This window comes from Artibeus jamaicensis, unplaced genomic scaffold, assembly GCF_021234435.1.
Source record: "Artibeus jamaicensis isolate MK-2021 breed Jamaican fruit bat unplaced genomic scaffold, CSHL_Jam_final contig_233, whole genome shotgun sequence".
Taxonomy (NCBI): Eukaryota; Metazoa; Chordata; class Mammalia; order Chiroptera; family Phyllostomidae; genus Artibeus; species Artibeus jamaicensis.
The window spans coordinates 49,825,400-49,845,850 of NW_026521486.1; the positions used below are offsets into that span (position 1 = coordinate 49,825,400).

The 20,451-nt window shown below is 47.3% G+C and overlaps 1 protein-coding gene across 5 annotated transcripts in view; it reads right to left on the reverse strand.

The window, feature by feature from the left end:
* Nucleotides 1-845: 845 nt before the first annotated feature.
* The window catches only part of SLC11A2 (solute carrier family 11 member 2), a 37,301-nt gene continuing 17,695 nt past the window's right edge, over nucleotides 846-20,451 (reverse strand). For all 5 annotated transcript variants that reach the window (XM_037136860.2, XM_053661713.1, XM_053661712.1 and 2 more), the window contains exons 5-17: nucleotides 20,111-20,230; nucleotides 18,178-18,284; nucleotides 17,579-17,649; nucleotides 17,404-17,471; nucleotides 15,552-15,707; nucleotides 14,749-14,907; nucleotides 13,458-13,544; nucleotides 12,200-12,319; nucleotides 11,904-12,053; nucleotides 11,065-11,138; nucleotides 9,751-9,904; nucleotides 8,213-8,266; nucleotides 846-2,929 (exon numbers count right to left, since the gene is read on the reverse strand). In XM_037136860.2, the coding sequence (XP_036992755.2) occupies nucleotides 2,852-2,929; nucleotides 8,213-8,266; nucleotides 9,751-9,904; nucleotides 11,065-11,138; nucleotides 11,904-12,053; nucleotides 12,200-12,319; nucleotides 13,458-13,544; nucleotides 14,749-14,907; nucleotides 15,552-15,707; nucleotides 17,404-17,471; nucleotides 17,579-17,649; nucleotides 18,178-18,284; nucleotides 20,111-20,230 (1,398 nt within the window). In that variant the 3' untranslated portion in view covers nucleotides 846-2,851. The remainder of the gene's footprint in view (nucleotides 2,930-8,212; nucleotides 8,267-9,750; nucleotides 9,905-11,064; nucleotides 11,139-11,903; nucleotides 12,054-12,199; nucleotides 12,320-13,457; nucleotides 13,545-14,748; nucleotides 14,908-15,551; nucleotides 15,708-17,403; nucleotides 17,472-17,578; nucleotides 17,650-18,177; nucleotides 18,285-20,110; nucleotides 20,231-20,451) is intronic.

Here is a 20,451-nt window from a genome sequence, read left to right on the forward strand (position 1 = left end):
AGAATTATAGACTCTGAGGCTTTGAGCTGTTCTTCAGCCATAATGTTTTGGTCAGGTTGCGCCTGTTACATATGAGGGGTGAAGCCATAGGTGTTCACCAGGGTGGGGTGACCCAGTTGCTGGGTTGTGATGCTGTATGTGGGGGCAGGGTCAAAGAGGGGTAATGGCATTTGTTTTGCTCTCTCTCGGATTTCGGTCCCCTCTGCTGCTTCCCACAAGCAAACAGGCCCCCCTGGTGCTGGCTTCCAGGTGTGTGGGCCTGCGCACCCACCAGGACCCTGTGGGTCTCTCCAACAAACTCTCTGTGAGCCTGGGAGCTTCTCTCCAGCACCTGGACCCCGAAAGTCTTTCCAATTGGTCCTTTCAGGCTCTAATTCCCATCGCTGGAGCCCTAGCCTAAGCGGTCTCACTGCTCGCTCCTCCACTTGGTTTATCTGCACACGAATGTGTGACCACGGTCAGCCAGCTGCCCTGTGCCCTCACTGGGCCCACCCGTTGCCACCCCACACCTGGGATCTGCCAACCGTGCCTGCGCTCCTGGGTCAGTCCAGCCATTCTCTCCTGCCCGACCCCGCTCCACTGCGGACTCTGCCCCTCTTACCGGTCTGGCTGAATAGTTCATTGTTGTCAGATTTCTGTACAGTTCAACTTTCTGTTTTGGCTGCACTTTTGTTACTAAAACTTTGTTATCTTTAAACTTGGTTGTGCGAGGAGGCACAGTGTTTCCACCTATGCCTCCATCTTGGCCAGAAGTCCCTAAATGTTTTTAACTTAGCAAAAAAGTTTACCCAAGACTCACTCTCTAGACATCAGGCTGTTCAACTGGTTTTAGCATGATTCAATTTGTTTATTAACAAATTTTCTGATTGCAGGAGTTGTATGACCTAAAGGGTATGCTTATACATTTTTGTAAACTTTCGTCTGTTTCTAACAACTTACAGTTAAAGGATGAAGCCCTGGCTGGTGTTGCTCAGTGGGTTGAGTGTCAGCCTGTAAACTGAACAGTCACCAGGTGGATTCCCAGTCCAGGCACATGCCTGGGCTGCAGACCAGGTCCTTGGCTGGGGGGGTGTAAGAGGCAACCAGTTGATGTTTCTCTTGCACATCGATGCTTCTCTCCCTCTCTTTCTCCCTCCTTCCCCCTCTCTCTAAAAAATAAATAAAATCTTTTAAAAAAAAGTTGCTGTAGGTGTATAAAGAAACCAAAACACTGAAACTCATTTTAAAAGTCTCTTCCAAGTGAAAGCTAATTGATGTTAACTCAGTTTTATTTTTAAAAATCAGAAGGATTCTACCCTTAGTTGCCAAGTGCTGCTGCTCTTTGTCAGAGGTAGAAATGGAGGAAGTAGAAATGAAGGGATTTTGAAGTACTGTCTCAGGAATATCCCTGCCACCTAGATGGCCTCGTCACAGAAATGAAAAGAGGCAATTTTCTGGGTCTTTGAAAAGTCTTGTTGAAATATAGCAAGTTTTAAAATAAGGCAGACAGGTCAGATACTTCATTTTTATGCTGAAAGAAGAAAATGATGCTCCGAGCCACACAAACTCCATGGCTCTGGAGCGGTGAGGAGAGTGGAGGGGAGCATCCACCCTGAAGTTTGCTCCACGAAAAACGGATGGCTGCCATCGCCCTGGCCGAACACCCTTCCACGCGAGAACGCTGACACAGGGCTGACAGTCTTCTCACTTTTCAGGTAGTCATGCAACAATTCTCTGTTTTTAAATATTAAATTTTTATTGTAAAAATGTGTAGAAAAACAATCCTGGGTAGGCAGGGCTCAAAAAACCTATAACCCACCTGGAGGCAGGCAGTTGGTGACAGGTGGGCTAATCTTCCAAGTGCTGGTCTCATTCTAATCTCATACTACTACTTGGCGTAAGTATCTTGAAATAAAATGCTTAGCATTCTCTAGGAGATTGAACATTAGAAATATAACCACTCCTAGAAATATGCTGTGAACCTAGAAATGATGCTGGACTGCTAATGAGAAAAGTAGGAAGAAAAGAAAACTGTTGGGGCTTACACAGTTAAATACTAGACGTTCCTTCTTTTTACACCTGACCCCCGAACGCTAGAATGGGCTGCATCGCCCGATGAAGCATGGGAAACTGATCGTTGCTTATGGTTTCTGGATCTTGTTACCAGGTATTAAGCTCTTTGGAAAATACCATCATATCTCAAAAAAATTTCAAGAAAAGTGATGGAGGATAATAATTATACGGCACACTGGTAACTAGGATTAGCTATGATTGCTAAATGTAAGACATGTTTTCTGTAGAAATGATGTGCCAGTACCAGTAGTTACTCAGGGTCTGGGTAAAACTGAATGAAATGTAACTGGCCGTGGTCCAGCTCCACTTTAAAGGCTAAGTCAGTTTGACCAGTTCACTCTGAAGAAGCAGAGCGTTAGTCCCTTTCTTTTATCACTTGTCATCCAGACAAAACAAATATCTGATTTGTCTGAGCGAGATGCTGTTTAAAAATACGAAAGATCTATCCATTATTATCATGGTAAATCTCTACCCAAACTGATACGTTCAGGATTACATCAATACATACACATATATGTTTCTTAAATTCCAGCCGTTGAGACACGAGCCCATGGGGTGTGTGGCCCTCGCAGGCCAATCAACTAACTCTGGATGTTGCAGGGTGGCTGTGAGTGAGCGGGTCTCTGACCTACACTGAACAGCTGTTAGCTTTTAACACCCTTCCCATGAGGAAGTCTTTGCCTTTTGTTCAGAACGTCGAACAAGACTCACCTCTGAACTAACAGAGATATGTTAACAGGGCCCTGGGCACAAACGGACTAAGAGGAAATGGTTCGCACACAGTCTCTCAGGCCGCCTGTCATCTGGACACGAGTGAGTCGGCGTCCATGGTGTTCAGAAGGTAGAGTTCGGGCTGAGCTGCCAGTCCCAGGTGGCACTGCGGACGAGAAGGTGGAGAAGATTAGACTGATTCGTAAGCACTTAGATGTTTAAATTGGCACCTAAGTATCTATAAACTGTGTATTGCTAGAGGCCTTTGTTCAGTACTGCTGCACCGATTTTCCTTTCAGAGAAAAAATGGCTCACGGACACACAGTGCACAGCACTTAGAGTAGCCAGGAGCTGCAGGAGCTCAGGGCTGAGACGGCACTGGTGCCCTTGGCACGATTGGCACCTTGACTGTTCTCCTGGCACACACTGCCTCGGATGGGTAACCTGATCTGGACATTAAGGGCGAGTGCAAGGACTGCTTAGTTCTTTAGTGCTGTGTGTGTTGGAATCACATTTCAGATGATCCGAGTCCTGAGCCCCATCACCCTTTGGCACCTGAGCAAAGTCCTTCATTAAAAGAAAGAAAGAAAAAGTCCTGACTGGTGTGATTCAGTGGATGGGGCGTCGCCCTGCAAACCCAAAGGTTCAATTCCTGTTCAGGGCACACGCCTGGCTTACAGGCTAGGACCCTGGCTGGGGGCATGCAAGAGGCAACCAATGTTTTTCTCTCTGCCTTCCCTTCTCTCTAAAAATAAACAAATAAAATCTTAAAAAAAATAAAATGGCATGTGGGAAGAGAGGGAGATGATGACCCCTGGGTCCCGAATGTCTGTCAGTCTGTGTGAGAATCGCCTCAGCTGCTTTTCAGACACACAGCAGACCCTGCTCCTGGAAACCGGAACCCGGACAGTTGATGTTGGGGTCCGTGAGGCTGTACTGAGCTCTCTTTCTCTCCTCTGCATACACTCAGTGGGACGATCACTGAGTCTCATTTCAGCCCTACCGTCATCACCCAGGGCTTTGGACACGTCGTCGCCCCTTGGCACCAGCAATCTGGGAATGAACTCAGAGTACAGACTGAGTTCACAGGAGGAACACGCCCTTGTTACAGAGCCGTTGGAAAGGCACTGGAGCTGGGTTCAAGCTCCCTCTCAGCCACTTTGCACGACCTCCAGCAGGTCTGTGTCCTTTTGGAGCCCTACCCTACTTGTTTGTCAAGTGGAAGTAAATGCTGTCCTTGCGAACTCCAAGCACGTGCTCTCTCATGTTAGTGCTCAATAAACACAATTTCTAGCACATTACAGATTGTCTTGCACCCCTCCCAGGCTTGTGACAGCTGCGTGAAGATGAGTCCAGATGGGGCCCAACACAGAACCATTCCCAGCCGATGGGCTTGGAAATACAAGTCCCCCTGGCCTCAGCGCAGAAAGACAGCTCTTTACACTTCAGCTTGCTTATTCACTTCAGGGTTTCCTTACCCAGGGCCATTGCCAGGTATACTGACAATTCACTGCAGTCTTTTCCCACGTGAGCCAAGGTGGCGGGCTTCCTCATTATGTGGTGAGCAAGGGCTGCACAGTTAGTCCCGTGATCCCCAGAGCGTATCACTGAGGTGACTTAATAGACAGAACCCCTCCACTGGAGAAGTGCATCCCATTGCTCTGAGACATCAAGAAATGGTACCCAGCGGCACGGACAGAGGCTAAAACCCTTTCCAGGGCAGGCAGGTGATGCAAATGAGTAAACTTACTATTGGTTCTCAGCTATTTCTGAGGCAGGATCACAGAGGGCTCTGCCTATTTTCTACGACTGCCAAAAAAGCATTTTTTTTTTTAAATTTAGTGCAGGCCAAAAAAAAAAATGGCCTACCAGTTGGCAACCTGAGCTGAAACATATTCTAATACTAATCAGAATATCCAGCTAGTGCTTCTGTGCGTTCATGTTTCTGGGGCTGCTGAACACCAAAGCTTGGTACCTGCAACATGAAGTGTGAACTACATATTACGTAGAATGGCTTGCATAATGCTGACGTGGGCCCTGCAGTTAAGCTATTCAGGTCCAAATGCCAGTTGCCCATTAGCGATATAATTTGGGAGTTATTTTTGGCCTTTCAGTTGCCTCATCTGTACCAGAGTTGATCCTTCTGTTGTAAGAATTAAATGAGATCATGAGTGCTTAGACTAGGACTGGCACATGGTAATGTGTGAGCTGCTTTAAACATTCAGAAGGTGTCAAAAGAAGCTGAACCCAGCTTCTTTTGATTTTGATTTTGATATTTTGATTCACTGGTCCTATCCAATGAAGGAGCAGAAAGAGTTCCAGAGGGCGGAGCTAAAGGGAGTATTTCAAATGGGGATCTTCTAATTACTTTGCACTCTATTTTAGTTCTGGAATTAAAACCACATTAAGAAGAGATAGGCCTGGCCAGCGCGGCTCTGTAGGTTGAGTGTCATCCTGCAAAGAGAAAGGTTGCCTGTTCGATTCCCCATCAGGGCACTTGCCTGGGTTGTGGGCCAGGTCCTGGGTTGGGGACATGTAAAAGGCAACCAGTCAGTGTTTCTCTCACACCGATATTTCTCTTTCTCCCTACCTTTTCCCTTTCTCTAAATAAATAAAATCTTTAAAAAAAGGAAGAAGAGAGAATTATGGAGGTTGGACAGAGAGAACAAAGCCCCGTGACTTCTGTGGTGGCACGTGGGCACTCAGCTCTTGTACGACAGAAGCTTTGCAAAGAAAAAGGGCAAACGGAGTTCTAGTGACACTCTCGGGACAAATGAAGTGCTTGACTTAGACTTTCCCATCATGCACCTGGCGACAGGGCCTGGTCAACGTGCCTGAACTTCTCTGTTTTTACTATGTGGTACCAGTACAATTCCCATCTCAATGGTGAAATAAGACTACGGGGAGAAAAATGTTCAGTTTAGAGCAGAGAAGGCAGGGAAACACTTTTTTTCAAGTTTAAACATGGTGATGCTGTGACCATTACTAATAGCAATACCATTTGACTAAGTGGGTGCGTGGAACTAAATGGTATCTGCACGCCATCACACTTGCAAGGGCTGAAGCTACTCATCCCACTGTGCCTCCTAACAAGGGGACACGCCGGTGTGGGCTTGGCGCGCCACTCCAGCTGGCGGTTGATGTGTTGGTATTTCAAAATCGTTGGGACCCTCATTAATAAAGTATTTTTAAAGTTAAAAAATACCCAGGAAGCCAAACTGGAAAAAGAAAAATGTTTTTAATTACAAACCAAGCTTACATATTGTGCACCAGTCACTAAAGTCTAAGCTGTAACCACTCCTAAAACCACCAGCACGACTGGTGCCATCCCTGTGAACTCACGCGCTGTGGCAACACAGTTACTTCATATCACATTTCTGGAGAGCAAGGGCCAATGAGTGTGAAGTCCAACTGTGTGTCCTTTCACGTCCCACACAAAGCCACAGACAACACACACCGCACATGCGGCACTGGGAGACTCTAGAGGTCTGAACGCCACTCGCTGCGGCTGGAGTGCTGGCTACAATACCCAGCTGAGAGGGCCACGCGGAATCCGGTTCGGGAGGGTTTAACACTGTGAAATACTACGCACCCGGTATTATGAAATGCCACTGAATTGGGAAGAAATTTTCCATCACTCCAAGTCATAAATACAACTTTTAAAAGGAAATTGGCAGGTTTTACCTGGGCTGCTAAATATTTGTGACTTTGAGACTGCCTGGGCCCACCCAGACTTGGGGCGAAAGTAAATGTTTCAGTACCGTTTTTACAAAGAATGTTTGGGTCAGACTGGCCTTCACCTTGTAGCCAGACCTTGCAGCTTAAGGTGTCACTCTCCAAAATCTTCACCAGGGAAAGGGGGGGACACAAGGAGGAGCGGTTAGGGAAATTTGTCTTTCAAGACCCTGTGCTACATTACTTGAGTGGCTAACATACAGGTATGTGTGTCAGTGAAACAGTAGTTGACCCTTAATGACTTACAGAAGACAGTCTAACCACTCTGCATTTTTGACTGTGTGCAAAATATCCACAATAATGCCTTTTGGTGCTCAAACGAACAGAGAACATCAACCCACCAGGACTCCAGAAGAAAGCCCACCCCAAATGAGAAGTCATTCAACACCATTGCCATTACTGTCCTCACCGAGTCAACAGCTATACAAGACTTGATTATTTATCTCCATCAGACAAATGCGATTTGATCTGAGATAATCACATAGTCTCTGGCTCCACGTGTAAAAATGTTGCAAGCAGCTGAAGAGCAGAAGCTTCAGGCTGAAGGCACCCATTTCCTCTGACTCCAGAGCTCCACCATCTGGTCTCAGAGTTTCTCCCTCCGAGGGGAATGGCTGAGGAGAGGCAGCCCAGCGCAACCTTGCTGAGAGACCTTTGCACCCATTAGGTCCAGAGCTCCTGAGTCTGCCTTGCAAGTCGTCCTGGGCACACTTCAGGAAACGTGACGGTTCTGGCAGGAGGTGGCTCTTCTTCTCCTTTCAGGTCTTTTCTCCTTACCCCAGAGTCTCGAGAACGTCAGCTTATACATGCTACCTCTTTTTCTACCACCCTCCTGGAGGAGGAAGGTGAGGTTTTGCAACTATATATGCTTGAGACCAAGTATCAGGAAAGGGCTGTGTGCAGACATAGAAGTTACTAAAACTGGTACTGCCCAGAAAATCCTGGTAAGCGTTCAATCTCGGAGGATTTTGTGAGTGATTTTGTGATCTGTTAAGTGATTTTCGAGGTGACTGGTGGCCCCCACCTACAGGTGAGTTTTGCTATTTGTCCATTTATCACCTTTATGCTTTATTACTCCTCTTAACTTCCACTGAGAAAGGTGAAGGATTCTGAACGTTATAGAGGTAGATGTCTCATCATTTTATATTTAGTATGGATAAAACCACTTTAGTGGAGATTTAACTTCTTTATAATTAAAATAATTGAAAGGGCATGCGTAAGTATTTTCTCAGCCTTTTACAATCCATTATCTTTAATAAACAAATCTGCCTACCCACTCTGCACTTTCATTATGAAATGCATTGCATTTTCCAAATTCTTTTTTTAGTGTACAGCCTAGTTAGGAATCAGAGGTTTCATTCTCAAAGGGGTAAAATAAGCTGGCCCTTCAGCAGCTCCTGAAGAGTTTAGTGTTAGAACGACAGCAGCAAATCACCAGCTTTTCAAAGATCCCATCCAATCCAGTCCCCAGGCGAGAAGGTCAGTTAGAAAAAAAATTCCATCTTTCAAACACATGTGAAATAACGTCTTCCACAACCAACAGCTGAGTCCTAAACTTGGTCTGTGCAACAGCACATACTTTTGGCTATGTTCACACAGTAAACCATAGAAACACACTGGCTCTGATGGCTACGAGGATCAGACGGGGCCCAGCCAGTGTTTACTTAGTATAGTCACCGGTGGCTTCTTCGGTCAGGACTTTAGAAATGCTTACCGTGCGTCCGCAGTCCAGGAAGGACATGCCCAGTGCAATCAAACATTGCCAAATCTGAAAGATAAAACACAGCCGTCACCCCGGGGCCCACGGTGGCCGCGCACGCCATGCCGCTCTGGCCTGCTCCTTGGACGTCCAGCTCTGCCTAGCGTGTCACCAAGTCTCTCCCAACCCCACAACTGCTTCAGACCACCCTAGGTCCTGCCTTCCTCAACACAGCATTTCTGGACTGGTTACAACACTGCGCTCCCTCTGCTCCAACTGCTTTGAGTTTGCAGTTTGTTTATTTCATTGAACTTGGAGTTGCCTGAAGCCCACTGTTCTGTAGTCCTACCTCCTTCCTCACGAAGAGGGGAAGGGGTGACAGATTAATACAACTGAACATTCTCCTAAGCTGCTCTGCAAGTATGTTTTGGAGCTAAACAACAGTAACCGCCTCTAGAATCAACCCTCAGCTTTAAAAATGCTCTTCAACGACATGAGGACAACTCGGAACCTCCGTCACCAATTTGCACGAAGGGAGGATTCCCTTAACTTCCACGGTGAATTTTAAAAACAATTCCTGTCAAGGACATCATTCAGTTACTTGGGTTTCCCGGGAGATTATAGGGTCGGCACAATCCTAGTGTCCCCAGGGCCTCCTGGGGAGCAGAAGGGGTGTATCAGCACAGGGCAGAGCTTCACGACACCCACCGACGCAGTTTCCTCGCCACACGGCCGACCTGCAGCAGGCACTGCCACGGGACCAGTGGGTGTTGCGAGGTCAGCGGTGGGTTTCCGGCCCCCACCCCCCACCGCTCTCGTCAGCAGACGTGGTATAAATTCCGCTGTCCCTACTCCTCACCCTTGTGTTTTCCAGAGAAACCTGTCTAGAACAGGAAGGTGGACTTCCTGTTACTACAGCCACTTTTCATTCATATAAAGAATATTACAGAGGACTTGGAAAATAAAATAGAATCCGTCACCCTACCATCTTAAGACAAGGACTATTACCATTTTTATATAATTACTCAGAATTTTGAAACTTTTTTGATTACCTGGGTATACCTAAGTCTGCATTCCTTTTCTATGTGGTTGTATAACTGTCATTTTTTAAAGATAATTCTAAAATAATTCAGTGTGAGACTACCACTTTTACTTCTCTCCTCACTGGACAGCTGTTCAGTGGCAGAGTGAGAAGGGCTGAGAACCTACAGGGGCCACAGCAAGGCTCTGGGACCCGCCGCGCACCCACCACCACCCCCCCCTGCCTGCGTGGCTCCTCTTCCTTTAGTTCCTACACTCTCTTTTAGGAAAAGACAGAAGTGACAGAAATAGAAGGATGATAGCTCTTAGGAAGCAAATTTTATGGTTAAAAATACTGTTTAACCCTACATAGATACATGGTTTAGCCACAGCTGATTTAACAAGTCCCTGTAAATTACCTCAGTGACCTAGAGACGGATTGTCACGTGCTCTTTTGGGTGCTTTCTGCGTGTCGGCCCCATCTCTGCCGCCCCTGATGCCTAACGCCCCTGCCCCCTCCCAACTGGACTTACCAAGTAAAACACAAAGCTCAGATAGGCCACACTGACCACGGCCGCCACCACATACAGTAGCATGTGCCCTAGATCCTGGACGTAAATCACGACAAAGTACATGTTGATGGAACAGACGATCAGGACCAAGATCCCGCCTGCAATCCTCCAGCCTCTGTAAAAGAAGCAGCACAGTCGCTGGTGGAACAGCCTAACCTGTCCACAAAACAAAGGACACTACACCTCGTGGGGCACACAGCACAGGAGTAAGAAGCATTCCCATCCCTGGCTGGGTGTGGCTCAGTGATTGAGTGCCAGCCCGCAAACCGCTGGTTCAATTCCCAGATAAGGGCACATGCCCGGGTTGCAGGCCAGGTCCCCAGTAGGGGGTGCACAAGAGGCAACCACACATTGATGTTTTTCTCCCTCTTTCTCCCTCCTTTTCCCTCCCTAAAAAACCAACCAACCAACAAATAAATAAATAATTTTCAAAAGAAGCCTTTCCAGATAGGCATGCTCCGCTTCCTGGGAACATGCCCATGCCTTTCCCTTCCCCCTCCTCTTCCCCCTCAGGTGTGCATCTGCTAAAATCTCAGGTGTGCATCTGCTAAAATCTGAGCGACCCCATGAGACTTGCAACCACAGAGCCATGGGAAGCAGCTCCTCCTGGGCCAACCTCCTGGAACCTCTCTCCAGGGCCACCTTTTCTCTGCCTTCCCAGTGAGCTAAGGCAGCCCCACCGGGCCCTCTCCTGTTGCTTCTTCTGTGCTAAGCCCTTCCTTGTTTCACTGTCCCCAGCTTTAATAAATGTAGTTTCAAAATAAAGAATAAAAAGAACTGAAAAATGGTTCTTAACATGTCCCAGGTGTGGTTAAATGAGTCAAAATTAGACACTGATACGGACAAAGGGAAAAATGCTATCAAATAACTCCTTTTACTTAAGTCCCTAGAGACGCAACCTAAAAATAGAATAAGTAATGAGTCTCTAGAGATGCACAAAGTCATTTCAACTACCCTCATACCCTTTAAAGATGTATATAAAAGGCATAAGCTTAAACCTTTCTCTTCAGATCATTAACATGGAATTAAGATGCTTTACACTTTCACAGCCGCACTAAAGAGTTAAAGACCTAAAAGCCACTTTCTCCCCCAGCAAATAAGAACGTCCTTGTCTTCCCTTAGTACATTCACAGTCTCCATTTTCTAAGCCAGAGATTGAGGGGGCAGCACAAGCAACCACCTCTCAAACCCCCACGTGTCTCTCTCTTTACTGGCCTATTTGACAAAGTTCCCCCGCCCCTCAGAGCTTTGGGGAACTGAGAGGTGTTCACTCACATTCCGTTGGCAAAGTCACTCATCACTGGCCGCAAGCTCGTAAAGGTGAGGATGGGTATGAGAGCAAAGGGAAGCTGGAAAAAAAACAAAACAAAACTAAGATCAGATGGAGCTACTGGGGGGCCTTGTATCACCCCAGAGAGCAGCACTGTTAGTAAAAGGGAAACACAGACCTTGCCTCATCTACTCCATGAGAAAATATACTGTCATCCCAAATGTTCAAGCATTACATTGAAATCTGTACAGCTATCATTAACCTAGCGTCAATTATGATCATAAGCGTTTCTACAAACATTTGTACCTGCCTTGTCTTATCCTGCTTAGGATTTAGGAATGTCCTACATGTCATTTAATATTTGCCTGGCTTGCCCTGACTGGTGTGGCTCAGTGGACTGAGTGCCAGCCTGCATACCAAAGGGTTTCTGGTTTGATTCCCAGTCAGGGCACACGCCTGGGTTGTGAGCCAGGTCCCCAGATAGGGGTGTTTGAGAGGCAACTGATCGATATCTCTCTCACACATTGATATTTCTCTCCCTTTCTTCCCCTCTCTCTAAAAGTAAATAAATAAAATCTTTAAACAAGGTATTTGTTTGGCTTGAACAATAATTTTGTGTTCTACATATAATTATAGCTGATGATTCCCATTCCACTGGCTTTAAAAAAAACCCCAAGACATTTCAGACACCAGAGACTTCACGTATTGTACATCTACTGCAGACTGAGGCCATGCTTCTTCCTCTAAATTTTCCCGAGCACTTGGCACGAGGCACAGAGCCTAAGGGCAATACATAGTGCGGCCTGACTAAATGCGACGTGAGTTTCCCCTGCTCCCTCCTCACCTGCAAGCTCTGCAGGACGTTGAGGAAGTCATTCATCCCTGTGAGATGTTGCACATCTTGGAAAATAGCAACAAGCAGAGTGGGGATAATGGCAATGGAGCGGGTCAGAATCACTCGGGCAAAGCGTGACCATCTCAGGTTCAGGAATCCCTGGGAGAAAACACAGAGGCAGGATGAATGTCTGGAACAGGACACGAAAAGGGTTTGGAGAGGCTCAGGCAGACCTTACAGCATGGGATTCATAAGGAACAAAAGGACAATTTCCTCTGGTCTTTACCAGTCAAAACAGCACATACCTCCATGACGAACTGGCCTGAATAGGTTCCTGTCATGGTAGAGCTCTGTCCCGCAGCCAGGATCCCCACCGCCCAGATGTAGAGGGCAGCAGGCCCGAAGAAGCACCCCAGAACGACACCCTGGGAGGGCGAGGGAGAGTGTGTGTCAGCGAGCTGCTCAGACGACACCCAGCGCCGCACTTCTCCCTGCTCTGCTGTGCTCCCAGCTCCCACGTGCAGCGCCCTGTCCCAGAAGCTCAACTCGAGTCCTGCCCTCGTCGGAAAAGCTTTCACCCTGAACTTTGTTGGATGGTTCTTCACTCCTCAGCCCAGTCCTTGTTTTTTAAGGTTTTATTTATTTATTTTAGAGAGAGGGGAAGGGAAGGACAAAGAGAGGGAGAGAAGCTCAACACGTGGTTGCCTCCTGCACACACCCCACTGAGGACCTGGCCCACAACCCAGGCATGTGCCCTGACTGGAAATCGAACCAGCGACCCTTTGGTTTGCAGGCCTGCGCTCAATCCACTGAGCCACACCAGCCAGGGCAGCCTAGTCCTTTTTTTACTTCAGGCTCTTAAAGCCTTCATCTTCAACCTATAGCCTAACTATATATTTTTTTAAAAGTCTACACTACATTTCCCAAATTATATTGCTTAACACACACACTATTTTAAAAGATAACAGGAGCCCCGATCAGTGCGGCTTGGTGGGCTGGGTGTCATCCCACGCAGCCAAAGGTCGCCAGTTGATTCCCAGTCGGGGCTTGTGGATTCCCACAATCCTGGGCTGCGGGTTCATCCCAGGTCAGAGCTCAGATGAATGGCATGCAGTTGAGCTTTCTCTCCCTCTCTTTCTCCCTCCCCTCCCCTCTCTCTAAAAATAAATAAATAAACCTTTAAAAAAGAAAATACCAGGGGTGAAAAGGTCAGATAATTTTGGGAAATGCTACATATAATTGACTGTTAGAGGTTCAGAATGTAAGGGAGGCCCCAATAAAGAGAACTTTACCAGGTATGCTTTCTGTGGTCACCCCAATTACCATCCTGTAAGACACTGTACTGTCAACACAACTTTGGGAAATGCTGAAACAATTCATTTGTTCAGCTGATCCTCTATTCCTTCTATGTAGTCCAAAATGCTTGTCTAGCATCTAGAACTCTGACATAAATGACACCCCAAAGAAGACAGGCTCAACTCGGAAGTGAACCCACAGAAAAGACCAGACACTACATGAAGAATGTCAACCCAGGGCGAAGAATACCAGTCCGAACAGGCTCACCCCTTTGTAGATGTCCACGGCCAGTGTCGAGTTGTCGTTAGGGAAGAGGTCGGTGTGGGGACTGCTGCTATTTCTGCAGGCTTCAATCTGGAAAAGAAAGCCATTTTGAGCAACTTTTATTTTCGAGGCAAAGACCAGGAAAGAGGTCTCCTACATATCACTCACAAGTCATCCATGAGACTCGGCCTGCATGCAAGACACTGGATACAGGTTGTGATGGGCAAAGATGGGCAGCAGGTACCACTCGCACTCCCCCTCCATAATCTTTCTGTATCCCCATGTCATCAAAGTTATTTACCACGCTAGTGCGCACTGTTGGGTCATTTCAAATGCTGACAGAAGAGAGAGCCCTTAGTAAGGCTCTGAGTACGAGAGGACACCAGAATAGGGAGTCCTTAGTCAAAGCAGAGCCAGGAGTCTGAGGCACTATCAGTGGGAAGCAAAGTGGAGATGGAGACTAGATAGGCCCTGGCCAGGTAGCTCCACTGGTTACAGCGTCATCCTGATACACCAAGGCTGAGAGTTTGATCCCTGGTCTGGGTACATATAAGAATCAACCAATGGCCCTGGCTGGTGTAGCTCAGTGGATTGAGCTCGGGCCTGCGAACCAAAGGATCAAGGTTCAATTCCCAGTCAGGGTACATGCCTGGGTTGCAGGCCAGTTCCCAGCAGGGGCCACACGAGAGGCAACCATACATTGATATTTCTCTCCCTCTCTCCTTCCCTTCCCCTCTAAAGATAAAGAAAATCTTTTAAAAAATAAGGTAGGAAGAAAGAAAAAAAGAAAGAAGAAAGAAAGTATCAACAATTAATGCATGAATAAGTGGGACAACAAATCAATGTTCCTCTCCCTCTGTCAAATCAATTTTTAAAAAATTAAAAAAAGAAAAACAAACTAGATAGGCAATCAGGAACTAGGAAGACAGACAAGTAAAAAACAACACAGTTTGTCCCAGCAACAGTTTCTGTTTTGTTGACTCCCAACCTGCCCTCATCACCAATCAGCAGGAATGGCAAGCTAGCAGTGGGTAAACAGGAAACAAAGGGCCAAGCAGGCACGAAGCCGCAGGAGGCAATCTTCAGTCTGAGTGATCTCCCTCATCAGCCAAAAGCAGGGTCTCGGCTTGGTCGGCCCCAGACTGCTGACCCTGCCCAGTGCGGTGACGGAGGGGACAGCGCGGAGGCCCCAATCTCTCTCCCCTGCGCCCCACGTCCCAGTCGCACTTCCCAGCCCATTCCAGCCGTCACAGTACGCTCTCGTTCACGGCTACTGGGGCCCAGGCTTACTCACCACCTGCTGGTTGGTTTTCCAATAAAATGCTTCGGCAAAGACCGAGACGACAAAGACGTTGATGATGAAGGAAACAAAGAGAGCGATGCAGGACTCAATGAAGAAGTACTTATTGGCCTCTCGGACCTCCTCCTTTTTGGCTCGGTTTACCTGTCTGGACTGCAGAGATAATAGTTGTAGTCATTTCTTTTTACTTTTTGGAACAAGTTTCCTGGTAATATTTCATGAGTTTAGAGACAGTGAAAGACTCAGAGGGCAAGCACTGGACCAGATGAAACGTGAGAGAAACTGCTTACATCCTCGTTCACTGAGTCGTGACCCTGGATGGCATTACACATTCCTCAAGTGGGCAGGAGCAATTACGTGACTGCTGAGCTCTCAGGTATTGTGGCTGGAAGAACCACAAAACCTGCCCTAGAAAACGTATACCCTTAAGTGTAAAGGTCTTTGAAATCTCCAAGCAAATAACGGTGTGAGGCTGACTGGTGAAAGGTTGGTCGGGCTCTTCATTCCTGACCTCCTGGAGCCACTCAGGGTTTGAGATTAAAACACAAGAGACCTGGTGCACTTTCAGGCCTTTTATAAAGAACTTTAGTCCCAGTTTCTCCCCAGGGGGTTAGTTATCTCTGGTCATAAACCAGAGTCCAAGTGTGCGGAGTTTATAAATGTCCAACCACGGAAAGACACCTTGCTCCTCTGGGGCTCTAACGGTTGTAAATGTACTAAGTTATGTGTCCCTTACAACTAAAGGAGAACATCCCATGACCTCCCCAGGAGGGCACTGAGATCGAGGCCTTGCTCACCTTGACTAAGGCAGAATGCAGGTACATGTTGTGTGGCATGATGACAGCTCCCACGATGCCCACGGCCTGCTGCACCTGTGGGGTGCCGCAGCCCGAACAGGACGGCACGAACATGCCCTTGAGAACGTCGCTCTGGTTGGGCCTCACTGTAATATACTACACACCAACGTAACAACCGTTAGCCTTTCTGGAACCCGACACTAGGGAATAACAGTGAAAGGACACACTCGGCATCCTTTGCTGCTTTCCCTACAACCCCATGTTCTTCAACAACTTCCAACAACAACGAGGAACAAGGAACCACTGAAAACCACACAGCAGGAGGAGCTCACTGCCAAGACCAGAGAATTCAACACTGGGGCACCTGGCTATTTTATATCATCTTTCAGATACACAAAATAGATATAGAGAGAATGTAATTAATATCCTAAAGATATAAAATGGCTGCTAAGGGCCTTACCCATATTAATTTCACAGTAACTCCTATGAGACAGACCCCAAGACTAGAGTCAGTTCTTAACTATCCACACTTACACTCCTGCTCACCTACATTCATCTAAATATCACCTCTAGCACAGGCTGACTCATTCAGAAACACCTTTCCCTGGTTCAGCATTTCTCTTGAAAGCCTTAGACCAAACTGCATAAACTACCCTATAATCTAATCTGTATCTATTATAATCTATTCTATAGATTTGATACATTTGTAAAAGTCTAGCCAGGCCTATAAACAGAGTCAGTTAAACTGGACACAGAAAGGTGCTATGACCACACACAATGATGCTGATTCCCGGGAGTGTGGGTGAGGGCACGAGCAGGAAGCAGCCACTACACCCTCTAGAGTTCCAACACAGGGAAGGTTCGGGCAGCAGCTGGGACACACCAGGATGCGCAACCACAGACCCCTCCAAGTTAACAGCCAAGAACCACCCTGTAACGCCCTCTCTAACCCTCTCCAAAGCTGATCTCTTGCCGAGATGGCCAATGTTGAACCAGGGGGTTGTCTGGAAGGTCCTAGAAAGCCTGGTCATTTTCGACACAGAAGTCCCTGCAGATCTTCCTGGATTCTATGCTAGTCTTTGATATAGATAATATTCCTTCAAAACTGGCCCAAAGCTTAATTGGCTTTTTCTTTCTTTTCTTCACCCCCACGCCCCCGCTTTTACTTTTACTAACATTTTTTATTTTATGCTGATTCTACTTCCGGGCCCTAAGTTTTTATTTCTTCAGTTTCTTCCAGGATATCTTATGCTTCTATGCAACCTGCTCTTCTGGTTTTGGAACAGCCTGCTTTTTCAGCAGGACCCTCCCAGCGTGGCAGGGAGAGCTCCTGTGTGGGTGAGTCCGCTCACGGGCTCTGCAGGTTTTAGGCTGCATCTTGGGAGCTTTGTTTACCTGGATGTGCTCAGCAACCAGAGACTCTACACCTAAACACTTAAACTCTGCATTACTCTGAGGTTTTTAGCACGTGCAGCAAGAAGCCAGCACTCTTTTGGGGCCACTGACCCAAAAGAACGGCATACATCACCTCTGTAAAGTGACAGCCTTCAGACATTCGATGGCTTTTCTGATCTGCAAACCCCAATGGCCAGGGCAGCTTCACAGGTGTTCTTAAAATGAACACAAAGATCTGAACCTCTTTCTCTGCATGATTTTGCATGGTTCTGGGTCAAGTGAATGGTGACCTGTTTTCAGAGGTCACCTCAGGCCGCTAACAAGGAGAAGAAGCAATGGGCATTTTCTCAGCACATGCAGTACAATTAAACCATCCTAGCATTATTCTCTTTTTATAATAAAGGCAAAAATTTTTTTTGTTGTTTTACAAAGTTAATGAATACCCTGGAACACTTGCCTCATATCCAAATGTGAAGGCCATCACAGTAATGAGAAAGCCAAAAAATGCTTCCAGCTTCCGCAAGCCTGAAGGAGAAATGCAGCAGTGAGTCTGCAGGACACAGGCTTCCCCGTCAGCCACAGGGCAGGGAAGGAGCTTCTTGGCTTAACCCCTCCATTCCCGCTCTACTTACCGTATTTGTCCAAAAAGAGAAATACAAAGGTATCTGCAATGGTGATGAGTACTCCACCCCACAGGGGAACCCTGGGTTGGAGATAAAAAATGGACATTAGAGGAAAGAAAGGAAACACCGAGAAGTACTTTCTTCCCCACAGCCCTCCATACAAGCAACACGGGGAGGAGCAAGGACCTGTGGGAAAGGAGACAGTGCGGGAGGCCAGGCCTTGGCGAGTTTAGGCTCGCAGCAGCGACTGGGTAATATTCAAACCTGGCTGTCTACTACATCAGACATTTAGGGTGCAAAGCTGAAAAGAATGGGTCTTACCCCTCAAGGAGCTCACTGTCTAGTGGGGTAACCTGACGTGAAATTAAATAACTGTAACACACAAATAAAACACACACCGCACAGCAGAATCACATACAATCCACCACAAGAACGTGGGGACGCAGAGCCTGCGTCTGCCAGGAGAGGGAAGGCGGTCCCAGACTGGGTCCACCAGAAATATCATGAACTTGAATCTTGAAAACTGAAAACGAGTTGGGTTTTTGTTCTTACATTTGCTTTAAAATCTAACAAAACACTGATTACTTTGTACAGGGAAGCCCCCTCACCTTCCTACAGACAGGAGATTGATGGCAATGGCCGAGCCAATGACTTCTTGCATGTCCGAGCCAATGATAGCCAGCTCCACCATCAGCCACAGGATGATTCGTGGGACCTGCACATCAAGCAGAAGAACGTGGTTCTGATGGATCATTTCTAAGAACCTCCCCCATGTTTGGAAGTCACATTTTGGAATGGACCCATATAAAGCCCTCTCTAAGCCTTCGGTCCACAGATTAAGTGCCAGCTGGGCTCCACCTGCCCTGGCCCTGCGGGCCCTGGCCAGACAGGCAAGGCTGTTTTCACGTGGCCGTGCTTATGCGTCAAGGGCTGGGTGGCCACTGACCCTGGTTTCTTCTCTTTTCTTTCCATTCAAGAGAGGAAAAGAATTTCCATTCATGAATTTCTACTTAAGTCCCCCCCTAAACACAATCCTGAAAGTCTGAAGGGGAAATCACCCTGGCTGGTGTGGCTCAGTGGATGGAGCGCCACCTGTGAACCGAAAGGGCACCGTGCCTGGGTTGCGGGCCAGGCCCCCACTCAGGGGCGTGCGAGAAGCAACCACTGGATGTACCTCTCACCCACTGCTGTTTCTCTCCCTCTCTTTCTGCCTCCCTTCCCCTCTCTCTAAAAGTAAGTAAATAATGAAACCTTAATTTTAGAAAAAAGGATGCTAATATGGTCAAACTATTGTTCAGGAGAGAATAGAGAATGACTACAGAAGAAAATATCCATCCTGACTTCAGCTGAAGAGACAAAACAAATGGGAAAAGACCAGGGCTATTCTTTTTTTTTTCTTGATTGATTTTTAGAGAGAGGAAGGCAGAAGGGATGGTGGTGGAGGGGAGACTTCTTGTTCCACTTATTTATGCATTTATTGGTTGACTCTCATATGTGCCCTGACCTGAGACTGAACTCACAACCTAGGTATATCGATGCTCTAACCAACTGAGCTACCTGGCCAGGGTTACAGTCCGACCTCATGTAACAGGAAAACAAGTGAAAAAGGGCAGATATGCAAAGGGACTCAGGGCAAAGTGGTTGGAATTGGTGCTGTATAGCAAGATAGTAAACTAATCTGGTCAAACAACACAGCTGACAGACAAATTTAGTTCATGCTGGCTCATGGAGGCCAGAACAGGAACATCGCCAGGTATCTACCACCCAAAAATTTGTCACAAAAAACAACAGCTTAAGATAAAGAAAGAGAAACTAAAAGGAATTATAAGTTACCAAGGTTCTCTTCCGAGAAGCATATAAGAAACAAAAAAATAAGGATACTTTCTTATAGCCAGGAAAGGAGATTAAACATTTAGGCAAAACCAGAGCAGCTCGGCCGGACGTCACCCAAAGGCGAAGCTCTGCTGGAGCTGCCTTCCAGACGCGGGCTCCTTGCCTGCCCGAGCGGCAGGGCGAAGGGCACCGAGTGTCCAGGAGGCGGCTGCACAGGACGGTGTGACATCGGGGTCAGGGTAAATCGAAAAGTAATTACTAATAAATCCAAAGATCCAGCCACAAATAGTTTGCTATAAGGAAGAAACTTTTTTCAAACTGATGGTGAAGCCAAACTAAAAGAAAATACACATAATGCAAAGTGACAGACTGAGCAAACGTGCCCAGCAGGCAGCCCACCCACCTCCCCCCCCACTGGGCAAAAAGATGCCAGACGGCAGAGTGAATGGTTATGTTCATTCAACAGAACTTATCTAAGGAAATTTTCTGGAAAAAAGTGAATCTCAAGTTAGATTTTTAAGGAGTGTAGAAATGTGGCTAGGCAGCAAGAAGGGGCTAGAGAACATCCCTTGGGACCCCCAGTCTTTGGGGCCTCGGACCCCCAGGCCCTCACCGATTCAGTGCACAGCAGTGGGGCCAGCGCACACTGCCAGGCACACAGGTTCCCGTCACGTGAGTGACAGACAAGCAGGACAGTACACTGCTTACCTTGGGATACTGACGGTGACACACTTCGGCAAGGTGCATCCCAGTGACCACTCCCAGCCTCGCTGCCAGGCGCTGCAGCAGGAGCCCCACGATGGTGGCCAGCAGAAGAACCCAGAGCAACTAGAGAAGAACAAACCCCGGCACAGCACTCATTAGACAGCCGAGGGGCTGCCTGGGTGTTTGGCGATGTGAATGGGAAACACTGCATTCAGGGAAGAGCCCAGGTCAGGACCAAATGACCTGAGTTCTGTGTCAGGGGCTGCACACAGCCTGGTACGTCTCCTTGTACCTCTCCGAGCCTTGGTTTCTCCCATCTGCAGTTTCTCTTTTATTCAAGGAAA